Here is an 18161-nt window from a genome sequence, read left to right as displayed (position 1 = left end):
TGTCATTTTGGTGATTAATCCTGATTTTGCACCGATATGTCTCTGAGAGTGAACATCAATGCAACTAGATTTTCCTACATGTTGGGCAGGCAGCTGAAGATGATGATTAGGAGGTTGAATGTATTGTGATTCCAATAACTTTTAATAAAAAAATAAAAAGCAGGACTTTCCGCTATGTGTGTGACAGGCCCATTGATTGGGACTTGCTCAAGAGGGTTCTGTGATGAAATTTCACACACATGCGTAGCCCTCAGCCTGCCCCCAGCTTTGAAATTAGTATTAGATAAAAGAGTCCTTCCATATCCTGTGGTTTGGCATACTGTGTCTCACTCATAAGTGTGGAAGAAAACATTTAGATAACTAGCTCCTACTGCAAGTCCTACTGTAGGTCATACTATTGAATCCCAGACTTTGGTGCTCTCATAGGTTGGTAGATTGAGTACCTTTCAATTTGCTGCATTATATAATAAAAAGGGGGATGCTGTTATAATCTTTGTGGTTAGGACAAAGCCTCAATGCTTTAGTCAGTGTCCAATGGTTAAAGGTCCAGTTTCCCGCAGGTGGGACTGGAAGAGTCCCTTTGACCTCAAAGAATAACTGCTGGTACCCACTGGCACAAATTAACCATTACAAGTTGAATTACATAGATTGATGATGTTCTTGTTTCCTGCAGGTTGTGTTTCCCAGGCTCCTTCTTCGTATACAGTGAATGCACCAAGAAGAGTACAAGTCCAGGAAGGCCTGTGTGTCTTCATCAAATGCACCTTCACATACCCGCCCTTACAAACCTTGTCTGACATGGCACGAGGCTACTGGTGCAGAGACCTTCCAGACCTTGGTTTGGAACAATTTCTGAGGGTTGCAGGAGTCAACGACCCTTCAAGTGTGGCAGTTTCGAAAGAAACGGCAGACCGCTTCCAGATCGTGGGCAATATCCAGAAGAATGATTGCTCTCTGAGAATCCACACTGCCCAGAGGAAAGATCAAGGGAATTATTTCTTCCGGATTGAAGATACCTTTAAATATAGCTACAGAAAGAATATGACTCTTCTAACTGTAGAGCGTAAGTGATGCATGGTCTTGTTGTACCTTCCAGGCAGAAAATCTTTCTATAATGTAGGTATTGTAAGGGTTCACAGATGGCACTTCGCTATGATTGACTGCAGGTTTAGTGTCACATCCAGGAGTTGCAGGACAACTACTTTTAAGCATCCCCACCATTAGAAATTATCAGTATATCCAACTTTATCTCTCTTAACCAGGTTTAGCCAGAACTGCATGACATGGCAGATGAGTATGACTTGTGAGCCTGATACAAGACCCAGGAGCATGTAAATGACGTGACCCAACTTCAGCATCATGCCACACTCCCACAAGTACTAGAGCTCAGTAGATGCTGTCAGATCCTCCCTAGTGTGGTATCATTGACAATAAAGTTGGGCTCTGAAAATGTTTTTCTTAGTGCTGCTTTTTATTGGCAACCTCTGTCCTGCTACACATTGGGGGTGATTCTGACCCCGGCGGTACTAGACCGCCGGGGCCAGGGTCGGCGGGAGCACCGCCAACAGGCTGGCGGTGCCCCGCAGGGCATTCTGACCGCGGCGGTTTGGCCGCGGTCAGAAGAGGAAAACCGGCGGTCTCCCGCCGGTTTTCCGCTGCCCTTCTGAATCCTCCATGGCGGCGCAGCTCGCTGAGCCGCCATGGGGATTCAGACACCCCATACCGCCATCCTGTTCCTGGCGGTTCGCCCGCCAGGAACAGGATGGCGGTATGGGGTGTCGTGGGGCCCCTGGGGGCCCCTGCAGTGCCCATGCCAATGGCATGGGCACTGCAGGGGCCCCCGTAAGCGGGCCCCACTTTGAATTTCACTGTCTGCATTGCAGACAGTGAAATTCGCGACGGGTGCAACTGCACCCGTTGCACCTTCCCACTCCGCCGGCTCCATTCGGAGCCGGCTTCCTCGTGGGAAGGGTGTTTCCCACTGGGCTGGTGGGCGGCCTTTTGGTGGTCGCCCGCCAGCCCAGTGGGAAAGCCTGAATCACCGCAGCGGTCTTATCACCGCAGCGGTCTTATGACCGCGGAGCGGTGTTCTGGAGGGGGGAACTCTGGCGGGCGGCCTCCGCCGCCCGTCAGGGTTAGAATCACCCCCATTATGTCCAGCGTGTAGGAAAACTTCATAGCATTCTTATTCTGGTACATTGGGGGTTAGGAGCCTTGGGACACCTCCAGATTCAAGGTGGAGGACACCCTGACCTCACCCAGCAGCAATCTTTCCCTCCTAGATTTCCATGTTATGACATGCTTTTTTTCACATGTCCAGTATGTCTTTCTACTCTGAGTCTTCTGATTAATTGAATTCATAGTATAATATCAATGACACGTTATTTGAACCAACATACGTCATAGGCACAGTTTGCCAATTGTACCAGCTAACTACTTGAATGAGGCAAATCCAGCTTCAGTCTACGTTGGAAAGGCCGATCGTATGAGCAAGTGTAAACCAAGATGCTCAGTAGGGCCTCAAATGCATAGATTGAACTTCATATGCTTAGGTCTAGTCTCATTTGCTCAATACAAGCTCTTAAACAAGCTCTTATGCACAGATATAGCCATGCATGCCAAGGCAACACATCATAAGCCCACCCAACTACACACAGATTTTTGCTCAGTCATATCCCCATATGCTTAGTGCATCGGGCCCCATACGCACAAGCATAGATAGCCATTTTGCAATTGTATGGTTCCTATATATTCTGTGCATCATTATGTCAGCACTTTGCTGAGATACTAGTTTAACTTACCTCCTTGTTCCTTAATAACTTTAATGGGACTGGGTGTGGCGGAGCTGAGCAATATTGTTGCCTGCACGGTCTGAGAGACGGTACTAGGATTGGTCAGAGGAGAGCAGGGCATAAATACTCACTCCATTATCACCTATGCTCTTCTGTTTATCATACCTTTGCAGGGTGCAATGAGGATGATACAGGTCTCCTGAATACACCATCCTTCTCATGGCAACTGTTGGGAAAGCGACCGTGTAAATAAGCAGAGGAAGGTCTTCTCTTCCTCCGTCACTTGTGAAGCACTTGTTCCCAATGAAAACTGTAGGGGAAGCCTCCTCCAACATTTGGTCCCCTCATGGTGCCCAGAGAGGACCCCTTTGTGTTGTTCCTTTGCAGTGTCTTAGTGGCATGCAGAGGAAGACTAAGGGCCACCTGTACATAGCTTTTTTCTTGTCACAAATGGCCCGATTCCATGGGATGCCTTCCCCTTTGTGAATGGTAGCGAAAACATTTTTTCAGAGCAGGCAGTGGTCCCATGGATCTCTGCCTGCTCTGAAAAAATGAAAATAAAACTTTTCATTTTTGTTTTTGAAATGCATCTCATTTTCCTTTAAGGAAAACGGGCTGCATTTTAAAAAAACAACTGCCTGTGAGTGCAGCCATTCCTAATGGGATTACAAATTGCGACCTACCTCATTAATATTAAAGAGGTAGGTCATTTGTGACCCCAATGGGAATCACAAACAGGGTGAAGTGCACTGTTGTACACATGGTTTTGCGACTCGCAATTTACGACTCGCAAATGAGTCACAAATTGCGAGTCGCAAAACTCTGGGTCACACATCTGGTCCTGAGTTCCTACCCTCTCGTTGCATGGTTCATCATCTGACCCGCTAGAAAAGAAATAGGATACTGCTGAAGACTCCTTTACTCAGTGTTTCTGATCTTTACTCCACTGTGAGTCCCCAGCAGCTTTCTATTTGCGGTTTGCTGGGACAAAAAAGGGACAATTGGATTAAGCTAACAAGGTATATGCAGCATCCATTAAAGAGCCATGAAAACAAGAGCAAGAATTGAACCTAATCCAATATAGCTGCCTTTTTCTGTGTGGTCACTCCAAATTATTCACCTGTTTCTGGATCCTGTTTTTGCTGCCTTTAAAACTCTGCACACTTTACCCCTGCTTACCAGGAATAAAGTGTCTGTGTTCCCCATGTAAGCATGGTTTTATTGGGTTATTCTTGATTGGCACATTTAACTTGCTTCTATGTTGCTAAATATATGGTGTAGAAAATGTACATATGGCTTGGAAGTTAAATGCCATATGTGAACTGCAGCATTTATTGCACCATCCGCTATACGGGCAGTACAAACATCACTTCAGGCATACCCTAGCGTAGCCTTACTATTGCAGTGTAAAAATTGTAGTGCAATCTGCCAAAATAACTGTTTCTGACGAGCAAAGACACATCTTTGAAATATTAACGAGTCACCCCTGTGTAACCATTGTAGACCACAAGGCAGGGTGCATGGCATTTATAAGTGGGACATGCAGGAAATTTAATTTTACTACCATGTCACAACAGTGACAAGGCCCAAAAAGCTATATTAACATGACAGTTCTAGCTGTCTTATGTAGAAACCCAGAGGACAGATTAAAATAATAATAAATAATAATGCTGTATCTCGGAAGGAGCTAACTAGAAAAAATAGTTATGGAATATCCAAAACAATGGTAAAGTCAGATTTTTCATAAATAAAGAAAAGTGACCTTTACAAAGTTACCTTTATCCTAACTGAAGCTCTGGAGTCTAATTTGCATTTACTGTCCACCAACTCCCAGCCTGTACTTGACATGAACGAGGTGTAAAATGCCTCTCAGGAGCTACACAGTAGGTCTGTTGGGGACTGTGGGCATCCTGTTGGAACAAAAGTGTGAAATCCTGCCCGACTGGTCTGCCTGAAGTGCATGTAAAACTTTTGCTCTCTGAAAGGGAACAAACAGTACAAGAGAATGGCTGCTGTGTATCTTCTCTCCGGGTGCTGAGGCTCCTCCCTTTGTTTGGCAAGTTGTCTGTCTCCTGGCTTGCTGTGAGTCCAGGACCTGCTTCTGATTTGATTTTAGTGTTACATGTTGGAGCACACTGTTGATGTCCCTATGACACTTACCCCCTCAGCTCTCAGAAGCTAAGTTTAGATTGGCCAAAGACTTTGGCCACATTGATTATGCCCTGGTACATGGCATTTGGGCCTGTTTGCAGTAATGGCAAACAAGAACTACTGAAAAGGTGGGTAGGGTTGTGCCTCGGAATTTTTACCTGATTGGTTAGGCAGTTCCCAGGAGTCCCCTTAACTGCCTGCCTGGTGCCAACTACAAGGCATCCTCCTCAGAACAGATCTGCTGTCTGTGACCTGAGAGGAGCCCTGAATGACTACACCTGCTCTTTCTTCTACCCAGGACAAAGAATTATATTCCAGAGGTCAGGTGGCTACAGGCACAACATCTGGGGCCAGATGTATCAAACATTTTTGCGATTGGAAATGGCCCAGCGGACTGTTTGCGATCGCAAAAATGCATTTTGGTATGTAACAAGTCCAATTTGCGATTCAGTAGCTTGTTACCGAATCGCAAATTGGTTTTTTACTACATATCGATTAGGTATTAGGAAGGGGCGTGTCAAGGGCGTCCCTTCCTAATACCGAATCGCAGAGGTATGTATGATTGTTTTGTGACCGTGAATGTGGTCGCAAAACGATCGCAGTTACCACCTACTTCAAGTAGGTGGTAACCCATTCGCAACGGGGAAGGGGTCCCTATGGGACCCCTTCCCCTTTGTGAAGGCATGCAAAAAAAAATTTTAAGAGCAGGCAGTGGTCCCACGGACCACTGCCTGCTCTTAAAAAATGAAAAGAAAACTTTCAATTTTTCATTTTTAAACGCATCCCGTTTCCTTTATGGAAAATGGGCTGCATTTTTAAAAAAAAGATTGCTTTACTGAAAAGCAATCACAGACGTGATGGTCTGCTGAGCCAAGCAGGCCACCATGCCTGTGATTGTACCCATTCGCAATGGGTCACATATTAATGAGGTAGGTCCATATGCGAGTCCTTGCGAATCGCAGTATGAAACTCCTGGAGTTTCATACATTCCAATAGTGATTACTTAATTGCGATCCGCCACAATTCACAATGAGGTAATCGCTATTGTTAACAATGATACATCTCGCCCCTGGTGTGTGATGACTTGATTTGCACCAGACAAATCCGGTACACACACATAGATGCAAGTTCAGTGGTGGTGCACAAGGTAGAATGCAACACTGCTCAAAGTATGCCCCCACCTCCGAGGGGTCGCAACCAGTGAATAGGACACCTCACACACTTAGCATGCAGTCCGATGTTGCACGAGAGAAATGCGGCACCTCGATAAAGATGGCCACACAGGGTTCACTCACTACCAACCAGACGTTTATGCATGTTGTGACCCCACAAAGAAGGGCCACACTCCTTAAATGCAGACAGCACTTTGAAGGCTCTGCACCAGGCAAATTGGGTCTCCAGGAGCAATACTTAGTTCCACGCCCGCAGCACTGCTACCAGGTGATGTCCAGCAAACAGTGTAGGCACATATGAGGGCAATCCTCTCCAGATGACACAGATAGAAGGTGTTGATCCCTCATGGGAGGTCTTTGATGTTGCTGAGACAACAACAAAAGAATAAGGGGAAAGCCACCGAGCCCTTGGAGAGCACTCCTCAGAGTGCCACACAACAGCAAACAGTTTGCCCAGGCCAGTCACAATGTAGGAAGGGCAGTAATTACTCTTTGTGCACAACAGCTTCTGCTGGCAGTGTGCACCATGTCCCTGCAAGTGTATCTCTACTTTGCTCCAGTGGGGCACCAGTAGTTATACTGTAGTGTGCCTTTGGTGTTGGGGGGGGGGGTTCAGAGGGTTCCTCTTTGAACCACAGATGTCTTCCCTAAATTTCAGTCCTGTCTGCCATGGTTCTCTGGGATGCACATGTTAATCTTTAGTGATCTGGCTCCAAGAGGCCAAGTGTCAGAACCTTTCCCTCCAATCTATCCAGCTAGGCCCACAAATGGCAGAGGTCTTCGTTCCACTTGTGTGTCCAAGTTTTATAGCTGTTGCTGGGGAATTCACAGATGTGCTCCTCCATCCCCCAGTATGGACTTGAGTCGATTTAACAGGCACATAAAGTGTTTTAGGGAAGGGAAACGTACACTTTCTAGAAGTGGCATTTCTCCATGATTATGGACAAAGCCACCTTTACTATGGAAAAGGGTTTGTCAAGAGGAAGCCAATGATAGTAAACAACTGTTGCAGCTTGGTGTAATTGTAACACTTCTCCCATGTTAACTTATAGGCAAAGCAGCTCATCTATGCAGTGAAAACACACATGGGTATTCTTCACTCCTTGGGCATACATGCCCTTGCGCACATGCAAGCCTGCATTGTCAGACTGGACACGTTTAATAGCAACAAAGGTGCAAGTGCACACACAGGCCTTCTAAGTCAGGCAAGTTACATTTTTAAAGCACATGAGTTCTAGTGTGCACACCTAGGCCAGCTAAGACAAACTGGATACCTATTTAAGACCCTCTAGGTGCTAGTGCGCCTGCACAGACCTGCTACGACATCCTGGATACAGGTTTAAAGCACCATAGATGCTAGGTGGCACACCCATTCCTGTTATTCAAGCACACCATAGTGGCAAGTGTACACCCAGACCTGCAATGACAGACCCAGCACGTTTGGTGCGCCAGTGGGCACATGTGCACACACTGGCCAGCACCACTTCCTGGTATATGGAGGAAGGTGCGTCCACTTTCACACTGTATTGATGGGGTAAAGGGCCTAGGGCCCTAAGGCCACTAGGTAGGGAATCAGCAAAAACCTATGGGAGGAGCTGAACTCCCTAAGTAGGGGAAGTCCACATGGGGGTTCTTCCTTACTATGCAAGGGACATCCATGTGTAACTCCCCAGCCTATCACCTACCACCTGCCCTGTCCTTCAGGGGGTGATATGTGGTAGTGGGGGGTCCCTTCAGAATTGGCTACAACTTTAGTAGTGGCAACCTAACCCCAAGCTCAACTGCACCTTCACAGGCCTGCACTGTTACATGCTTCACAGGCTATCCTAGTTGGTGGCACACTCAGTGAAATTTCTCACTAGTAGCCAGGGCTGTACCTGCCCCGGATATGTTGTGTACCTCTTTACAGTGCACTCCAGGACACCTGAACCAATCATGAGAAAAGGCACCCAATTTCAGCACCAACAAGCACTTGTACATAAAAGCCTATGCTCGGGCATCTTCAGCGACAGAAAAGAGGGAACCTTCTCAAACAATGCGATGGCCAGTAAGCAAGAGCAGTTCAAAACTCTACTTGCATAATAAAAACTGTACATACCTCTATGGTAGGGATATTTACTTAGGAGGAGTTAAATGTACCAGTGTTTCCAAGGCCAAATTACTCTGAGGCAGTTGTGCCTAGAAAAAAGATTTGGATGAATAGAAGAAACTAACTTTCAATATTTTGGCTTGGAAAGAAAAGTGACCCTAAAAGGTAAATATTCCTGCTGGGCTCTTATTACTATTAATATTTAATTAATTAAAGTGCTAATAGTATTTGAAAGGTACAAGAACTGTAGGTCCTGAGATGATACAGGTTTACTATTTGAAAACTCTAAAATAGCTCAATATTCACATTCCATAAAAAAAAAAAAACGTAATACAATTCATTGAAAAACACTGCACTTGTAATTCCTCAGTAGAACAGGATTTGTTGTGGCATTTAAACCTATGTGTAAATGGGATGTGCTAATTACCCCAGTGCAAATATGTATTAGTGTTAATATAGCACTGTAACAGTGTTATTAGCAATTGATTTCATCCGGTATGTTAAACAGTGGGCTCTAATCTTTGCACATGCTAATTCTCCCTATTTAGTGTTGTTTATTACCAGTTGAGCTACTAGCAAGGAAAACATAGTAGAAAGTGCCCAGATTAACAGCAAAGGGGTGGAATTGGCACTGAACTCCTAATTGTACTGCAAAAAGGGTGTCAATGATTTTTATGTCTATTTTAGCACTAATAGCATAAATTGTCCTGTTACAGAATCTAGAAAGATATATCTGGACAAGCCATATTGTGGAAAAAGCACATATTAAGTTCAATACTGTAAAATGTGTAAAATCATTGCTGAATGTTAACCATACTCATCTCCAATATTGCATTGGGCGATAACCCTCCTCACCATCTCATGTGTAGCATGTGTAGTGCCTTAAAAGCCTACTTAAGCTCATAAAAATGACAACTTTTTAGCTCTCAATACCGATATGACAAACCATTGTATATAACTTCTTTCTCTTCTCTCCTGGGCAGCTCTTACAGAGAAGCCAGAGATTGTTCTCCCAACGGTCCTGGCTGAAGGTACCTCTGCCCACATCACCTGTACAGCACCTGGGAGATGCTCCGGTTTACCACCTCTCATTACCTGGAAGGAGACTTTGAACACTGAACATTCTCAGAGCACTACGTCAAAGAAACAGGCAGATGGAACTCAGGTCCACACATCTACAATTACCTTCATGACCTCTAGAAAACACAACAAGTCATGGCTGATTTGTGAGGTGTTTTATCCCATGGCAGGTGTTTCGACACAGGAAGTGGTTCTCTTAAATATACAGTGTAAGTACAGATAATTTAATTGTCTATAGAAATTTGAGATTAGAGGGCAAAGTCCATCCTCTGATGTGCTTACTGTTCTCGAATCCTTTGCATTTTAAACCCACCTCTCTCATCTTGACAACAGATAGAGAAAAATGTAGCTGAGCACCTTGGAGAACAAAGTCTTCTAGTGAATAAGGTGATAGTAAATCCCATCTCCAGGACCACCTTATAGGAAAATTGGAGATGGACTGATGTGGATTTGATGTGTTAAGTATATTACTCTTTGTGGTGCCATATGAAGGTGGGATCTGTCGTTCAGCTGCCTCTGAATTTAAGGTATAATTGGAAAATCCAACCATCAAATCTAGGGGGTTGACTTTGAGTTTGGAGAGAGGATTCTATATTTGCAACAGTGACGCATTACCTTCTTCATCAAAATGAAAGTCTGTCTGCCTGATTTACATTGGGGTGGATGATAAGTGTATGAGTGATGAAGCCTACTCTCTCTCTGTCACTAACATCCTCCTTCGATGGTCCTTACTCCATCAAAGAATTATGTCAATGATGTAGACCTGGCTGTAAGGGCCAGGGACAGTAAAAGCATTTAAATAACCCCCCACACCATGGAAGAAAACTCAAATTCTATGGGGCCTGCTTTTGTATTTTCTGAAACAAAATCCTGCTTTGGGATTTTGTTTTTGAACAAACAATAACAAATGAAAAGCCTGACTGGTGACAGCCAAGTTTGACGGAGCCGTCTGTCAAACATTTAACTTATTGACATATAACACTATGTCAAGGGCACCTGTCCATGACTAGAGTGGTCCTGTAGGCCAGCAGACAACTCTAAATCTGGAGGACAGAAAGCTTCTCAGAGCAATGGAGTACAGGGTAAATACCATTCTCCAAACTGTAAACCAGGCCCTATGTCTTCTCAAAAGAGCATGGGTGTTACATGAGATGATTCTTTGGATATGTGTTCTACAATTTTGTTGTCTCACACGATGAACTTAGACCTCAGGCTGCACAAAACCTCTAACGGGGGGGCTTAACTATATGTCTTTTCGATTGTTGTGCCCTAGGCCCCGTATTTCACTAATCCAAACTTATAATTCAAAATATTTCAAGTTGTGGGTTGTGCTATAATTGAGTAGGAGCTATTGTGCCACATGCAGAAGATTACTCCTCTGTCTCCTTTGTTACTATAGCAAAGTTGTTGACATGGTATCCTTTAACTGTCATAGATGTTTAGATAGTGACATTTCACTCAAATCTTTACCCTTAGCCTATTTATAACCTTTTCAGTTTTTTACTTAAAACAGCATATTTAGGAAAGCACAACTTTGGCTGGCCCTAGCTGATTTGGGAAAGCAAATAGAGTCAATCAATCAATTTGGAATTATAGAGTGTTGCTAATCACCCGAGAGGGTATCCAGGTGGCAAGTCATGTCTTAAGTCACCTTTCTCAATTCCTGTAAGGAGTATTCTGTTCGGAGGTGGTGGTCGTTCCAGGACTTGGTGGCAAGGTAGGAGTAGGATTGCCCTCCACTATAGATTGGGCAGATGTGGGGAGTGTGTACGAGGTGAGGGAAGTGGAGTGCAGGTGTCTGGAGGGTTGTTGGAAGTTCAGGCGGTGGCTGATGTATGCTGGTCCTAGGTCATGGAGGGCCTTGTAGGCATGTCAGTATCTTGAAGTGGCATCTTTTCTTGCTAGGAAGCCAGTGGAGGTTCCTGAGGTGGGCAGTGATGTTGGTCGGTTTGGGGATGTCGAAGATAAGTCTAGCAGCTGCATTCTGAATGGTCTTGAATCGATTAGTGATTCCTGCGTAGAGCGTGTTGTTGGTCCAGCAGGCTGGTAACTAGGGCTTGAGTGACGGTTTTCCTGGAGTTGACCGGGAGCCAGCTGAACATGTGGGAGTGAATCCAAATTCAGAGGGCTACCAGGTGTCGTCCCACAGAGAGGTGGTGTTCCCAGAGATCAGCACTTCCGTCTTGTCTGTGTTGAGCTTCAGGCAGTTAGTCTTCATCCAGTTGGTGACACCCATCATGCAGTTGTGGAAGTTGGTCCTAGTGGTGAAGGGGTCTTCGAAGGGCGTGGGGATGAGCTGAGTGTTGTCTGTGTAGGATATGATGTTGAGGCCATGGGCTATGACAATGTTGGCTAAGGGCACTGTGTCACTGTTGAATAGGGTGGGGCTGAATAGTGACCCTTGAGGGACGCTGCAGATGGTGCTCTTGAGTTCTGAGATGAAGGGTGGTAGGCATATTTTCTGGGTTCGCCCTGTGAGGAATAATGCGATCCATTTGCGATCCATTTGAGGGCGTCTCCTTGGATTCCAATGTAGTCTCTTGATGAGTGTGTGTTGGGATGCGTTGTCCAATACTGCTGAGAGGTTGAGGAGGATCATCGCCCCTGTCTCCTGCCAGTCAAGAAGGGGTCTGATGTCATCGGTGGCAGTGATAAGGGTAGTTTTGTAGCTGTGGCTGGTACAAAATCCGGATAGGGAGGTGTCCAGCAGGTTGTTTCTCTCCAGGTGTTCAGTGAGTAGGCCATTGATGTCCTTCTCATGGAATTTGGTGGGGAAGGGGAGCAGTGAGACGGAGCTATAGTGTTTGAGTTTGCTGGGTTCAGCGGATGGTTCCTTGAGGAGGGGTCTGACCTATGTTTGCTTCTATCTGTCGGGGAAGGTGGCCACGATGATGGATGCGTTGGGAATGGCAGTGAGTTTGCTGCTGATTCCATTGCTCCAGAGGTTGAAGAAGTGGTTGGGCAGAGCTCTGTGGGAGCTCCAGAGTGGATGGAATTCAGGGTGGCTATGGTTTCCTGGTCAGTGAGCTGCTGCAATGTGGTGAGCAGGTGGTTGTGGGTGCTGTCTGTGGGTGCTGTTTGTTGGTGTGTGGAGGTTGTAGAGGTCGTAAGTGAGTAGTAAAGCATTGATGGATACATTGTTATATAATCAATGAACACGATTTATTTAGTAGTAATGTTTCTAAAGGACTGCATGCACACTAGTGTGGTCTCAGAGCACTCATGGAATGTATACAAGTAAGGTAAAACTCCATGAGAAAAAGTTAATCAATCGATCGGTTCAGAAATGTAGATAGGAGCCCATCTCCTTGCAAGCATAAAGCATATTACTGAAGTGTGTATGTATTCTTGTATGATTTTAGATGGTTTTTATAACTCATAAAAGCCTAGCTAGTCAATGGCTTGCTGTTCTCTGACACATCTTAAGAGACATAAGTAATACTTTGTTACTTAATCAGCGGCAGGTGTGGTCTCTGCTGCTGACTGGCAGCATGGGAGTGCTGCTCACTCCACCAGTTTAGAGTGCACGTGTCATTTTGGCCGATTGTTTTGTGACGGCCAGCCTGTCATGTGCACTTTAAACCACTCCACTCAGCTGTGCCTGCAGGAGCATCAAGGCAGCCCTCTTCACCCAATCCTGGTGCACCTCTTATGCTGCCTAACGTCATCAGCAACATGAGAACAGTGTCTGGATTGGTGTGGAGAAGAACAAAAACAGGTGGCTATGCGTAAGGTTCGCACCTCCTATGTATGAGCATAGTACATAAAGAAAACAATGTCCATATGTCGCAGATAGTTCTGCCGTTGGTGCCAAACTGGAAAAAACCCAGACAACTTGGGTGCATTTGTGTTGGTTGAAGGCTCAATCAAACATGTAGAGGTCAAATACTGTTATACCAAGCCACTTAACAGTGGTCATAGAGGTCCATTCCTTGTTGTGTTGTGTTGTGTTGTAGCAATCATAGTTCACACTGCACGTAAGTGTATGAAAGACAAGTTTTATTCATCCAGTGTATCATGAATCCAAAGATACAACAGCCAACACGTGTTTCGTCAACAAGACTTTCTCAAGGCTTTCGAGTGGACATACAAGAAAGGAATACAATCAAATCAGTGAACGATAAAATAGGGAATCTAGTGGTCATGAGCTACCAAATCCAAAGCAGTGCCGTGTGTACTCCTAATGGTGTATAATGTGTGTGCTAAAAAGCACTGTGTATTCAATGCATAAAACCACATGTGCAAGTGAGCAGAAATAGGAAATATGCCAATTCACCAAGCACTACAGGGTAAAGTAAAGGAATGTGCGTGAAAGCATGCAATCTGTCATGTGGAGACTTTAACTGCTGCAGATACCACCTGCACTGATGGACTGAAGCACAAGGAGGAGGCAAGTCAGTGGAGTGAGTAAGTACTTTATTTTTTATTTTATTACAGCTTTGGTGTTGGTCTCATGCCATGATACACTTTGTGTAGATGTACACCTTGTTTGTCTAACTGTCCGTAAGCTCCTGAGGCAAAGGTGCACACACAGAAATTAAAGTAAACATATTTGTGTAGTCACAAGGCCTCCTGAAAGAAAGAATATTTAATACCCATCACTGGCATGGGCCCTTCTTATTGACAGTTGTGCGTGCCATTGGAGCCAAGGTGCTTGAGACAGCAGTCCTCTCTGAAGGCTTCATGGGTCAGATCTGATACCCTCTCCAGTCTCCCCCTCTCACATCTCGCACTCTAGCCAGTGGGCTTCACAGTGTCACTGCGGTGAAGGCCAGTTCCTGCCTTCTATCAACGGACCAGGTGGTGGTTCCTCCTTGCTGGCAGAATAATATTGCTCCTGGGACGGGGGTCCAGCTAGTAGTGGTGGATGGAGTGAGTCATAGGTGTGTGTCTATGTATGTAATTCTATTAGACAAGTTGCATGGAAGGCTCTACATGAGTGACCTATCAACGTTCATTTGTAATATACTTCTGATAAAAGTCACCTCGTGCTGGTTCACCATGATGAATTAAAGAGACTGAATAATCGTTTTATATTGCTCCTTTGTGCAGTTTGTATAAAACACTGCATAATCATTTCAAGTGCTCCTTGGTGCAATTTGTTTGAAAAACACTGCACAATTTGTTTTAAAGACCTGCTCCGTGGTGCAGTTTGTATTCAAGTCTCTGTGTAATGTATTTTAAAGTGCTCCATTGTACAGGTTGTTTAAGAGGCACTGCATAATGAGTTTGTAAAATGTTTTATGGAGCAGTTTGTAAAAAACAAAATATATAATGTGCTTCTAAGGTGCTCTGAGCACAGTTTATATAAAATGCATGGTACAGTTTCTATAAAAAGCACGGTGTATTGTGTAGGGTGCTCAACAAGGCAGTTTGTTTAAAAGGCACTGCATTATGTGTTTACAAAGTTAGTATCCCGGCTCAATTTTATAAGGAATTGTCTTCTCTCCTTCTCCCACATCTATTTAAAATATTTACTCACTTTAGTGTTACAGGAGCAACCTCTGGATCTTTCACTGAAGTATTAATTATTGTTCTTCCGAAACCCAATAGAGATCCCACTAAAGTATCAAACTATTGTCCTATATCTTTAATTAATCAAGACTGTAAGCTTTATGCTAAAACTTTAGCAACCTGATTATCCTCTATTCTGCATAATGTTATGCATGTTCATCAATCTGGATTCATGAAACTTAGGGCCTTATTACGTGGCTGGTAGTCTGAAGACCCCCAGCCTCGCAGTGGCGGTCCAACCACATTACGAGGCAGACCTGCCAGCCTAACGCCATCTGCACCAGGATCAGTGCTCCTGACGGGCTGACGGTGGTTCTGGTTGTAATCAGCCAGGGCGGCACTGAACTCAGTTGTGCAGACAGTGTGCATTTCGAGGGTGCTGGTACCCCCAGTGTGCAGCAGCATTGCCGTCGGTTCTAATATGAGCCAGCGCCAGTAATCCTGCACCTTTCCCACTGGGCTGAGGTTTCTGCCAATAAGCCCAGTAGGAAAGTCGTAATGGGGCCGGCGTGGAGGTCACCAGCACCACAGGGACCTCCCTTTCGGGAGCTTGACAGACAGATGTTTCCATCTGCCAAACTAATAATCAGCCCCATAGACATTCTGTGAACCACAGTTGGTTATTAATCCATATGATCGAAGCTAGTTCATCCTTTTCTCTATCCTCTGGGGTCCTGGCACTTGATGCTGAAAAAGCTTTTGATAAGGTACTTTGGCTTTATTTATTTCATACCTTGTTGGTATTTAATGTTTCCAGTTCATTAACTCACATGGTATCAGCATTATATTCCAGTACTTCTGCAAGGCCGTTTACCAATGGCCAAATGTCTAGAAATTTTAAACATTATTGAGCCACCAGACAAGGATGTCACTTATCCCCATTGCTTTGTCTTCTGGCTATTGATCCCTTACTCTCTGCTGTCAGAAATGCCACTGAAATTGAACATCTTTGTGTTAAAGTTCAAAATATTGAAACTTCAGCATATGCTGATAGTGTGTTGCTATATATTTGTAAACCTGAATATTCTACACCTCCTCTGTTAAACCTAATTCAAACTTATTTTCAGGATTCAAGCTACACTTTAAACACAAATAAAACTGAATATTTTCCACTAAATGTCCAATGTACCCCAGATGTGCTTCCTAATAAAATGTAAATAGCTTGGTATTCTATTTTATCATACTATTAAACAATCATTTGCATTGAATTGTGATCGCATTATTAAACATATTAAAGATATGATACATTGGTGGGGGAAAATTGATTCTATAAAAATGGTTATTGCTTTAAACTCTTTTACCTACTCAACTTCTTCTTAGGTTCTATAAAACTGTAGATGAACTCATATCTAAATGTATTTGGAATAACAAAACTCCATGTATCAGTTATAAAGAAATATAAGTTGCTAAGGTTAATGGTGGAGTTGGTTTGGTGGATTTTTTTTAAATATCATAAATCATTTAAGGTTCTTTCTGGTTCAGTCATACAGATTCCTATTGAAAAAAGATTGGTATCATCCTTCCCTTTACCAGCACTGTTAACTATGTCCAACTCTAACATCTTCCTTAAATCATCAATCATCCTTAAGTCTACAAAGCTAATTGTGCAGGTCATAGATTCTCTTTTTCCGTCCCCAATTTCACTTACCTCAAATATGTCTTTGTGGTATAACCCATTAACACAACTTGTTCTAACAGCAAACTAGTGGCAAACTTGGATGAAGGATTGTATTTGTTACATAAAATATGTGTATCATAAGAATAGATGATTTGCAACAACACTTCCTTTTACCTCCTTCTGAATGGTCCAAATATGAACTTTTGTATAGTTTCATCCTTGATTCATTTCTAATAATCTACTGGAAAGTGCCACCTCAAATTTATATTCCAACAGTTGCTGCATCCCCACATGCTGTTTCAAAATTATATAAAATATTAACAATTTTGCAGGAGATAATATTATCTATCTTTTAATGTTTTGAAATAGTGAGCTAGACATCACTGTGTCTCAGGATGTGTGGAAGAACATATGGCTTGTAATATTTGTGGCTAACTTCCTGTTACATCATACCAAACTGGCTCATTTATACTATTTAATTGTTTGTCAACACCTTTAAGGTTGTTTATTACAAAGCTTTTACATTCCCCAAATTGTTGGCATTACGTTATGAATTCTGGCTCTCCGAGACACATGTTATACGAATGCAATAACATTTCTAAGTTTTGGAAACAAGTTTGGGATATTATCACAAAGGTGTTTAAAATTTCTGATTATAATTCTTATGATGTGTTGGTTTGTACATCTATTTCAGTCAGTCAATCAAAATTACTTTATTGCAGCTAAAAGCCATAAAAGTGCATCATAAAAAAGAGAAATAAATAAAAATATAATATCTAAATGTAAAAATATACTTATTTTAAAATTAATGACAAACAGTACATCTCTGTTAAATAAAGAGAAAACACTGTACAAATCTCAAGGCACTAGTCTAGGGTGACCAATTATACATACCTTTTACGAATCCACCTTAACATGAATACAGATCTCAATAACGAGAAGACAGTTGGTTGCCAAGCATTACTTTTTGGGATTCTGAGTCTCTCCACATGCAGCCTGATACCCAAATGCCTGCATATCAGAAGCAGCCACTTTCATTTTGGGAGGGCATAGATTTTGCAGAAGAAACAAACATGGGCCTCAGACTTCTCACCTGCCCCACGAGCTGGACACGTTTTATTCAGGGAGTTATTGCCACTCCTCCACTTGCTTTTAAGCACATTGAGGGGCAATGAACTATGCCTAAACTGTGCAAATAGTTTGTGTGCCAACAATGGCTGTATCTCATCTAAAAAGGGTTCAAGTCTGTATTGGAACATTGGACTGTTGGCAGCTCCATTGAAAACAATGGAGTGCTCCAGGCTTTTACTGGCCGGTAAAAGCCTACAGCGCCAACATTCCAATCTTCTTTGTTCACAGCAGCAGCTGTGAACAAAGCCTCGCGGAGCCTTAGGGGATTTTAATCCCCTCCGGTTCCGTGAAGCCTTTGTTTTATTTAGAACATTCTGCTCTCTAATGGCAGAATTTTCTAATAGCCTTAGAACCCGCCCTGGCGGGATCTAGCGGCTATTAAAGACCCTCTCCCTTGTTAAAGGCCCTCGGCTTGAGCTCTGGCCTTTAACGCAGGAGCGGGCCTTTAATAGCTGGTAGAGCCCGCTACGGCGGGTTCTAAGGCTATAATGGTCCTTGAACTCTAAAAATCTTTGAGTCGTTGTGCCTAAAGAGCTGCTCTCTAAGGTCGTCGACAATCTAGAATGCTTGTATAAAACTACAAGATCTCTCTTGGGCAATGACTGACAGGCCAC

At 43.7% G+C, this 18161-nt stretch overlaps 1 protein-coding gene across 2 annotated transcripts in view; it reads left to right on the top strand.

The window, feature by feature from the left end:
- LOC138246555 (sialic acid-binding Ig-like lectin 13) overlaps window positions 1-18161 on the top strand; it is a 170005-nt gene that overhangs the window by 89739 nt on the left and 62105 nt on the right. For both annotated transcript variants that reach the window (XM_069201228.1, XM_069201229.1), the window contains 2 exons: window positions 674-1063; window positions 9188-9493. In XM_069201228.1, the coding sequence (XP_069057329.1) occupies window positions 674-1063; window positions 9188-9493 (696 nt within the window). The remainder of the gene's footprint in view (window positions 1-673; window positions 1064-9187; window positions 9494-18161) is intronic.

The sequence above is a fragment of the Pleurodeles waltl genome, chromosome 7, assembly GCF_031143425.1.
Source record: "Pleurodeles waltl isolate 20211129_DDA chromosome 7, aPleWal1.hap1.20221129, whole genome shotgun sequence".
NCBI lineage: Eukaryota > Metazoa > Chordata > Amphibia > Caudata > Salamandridae > Pleurodeles > Pleurodeles waltl.
This window is presented reverse-complemented; position numbering and strand designations above follow the sequence as displayed.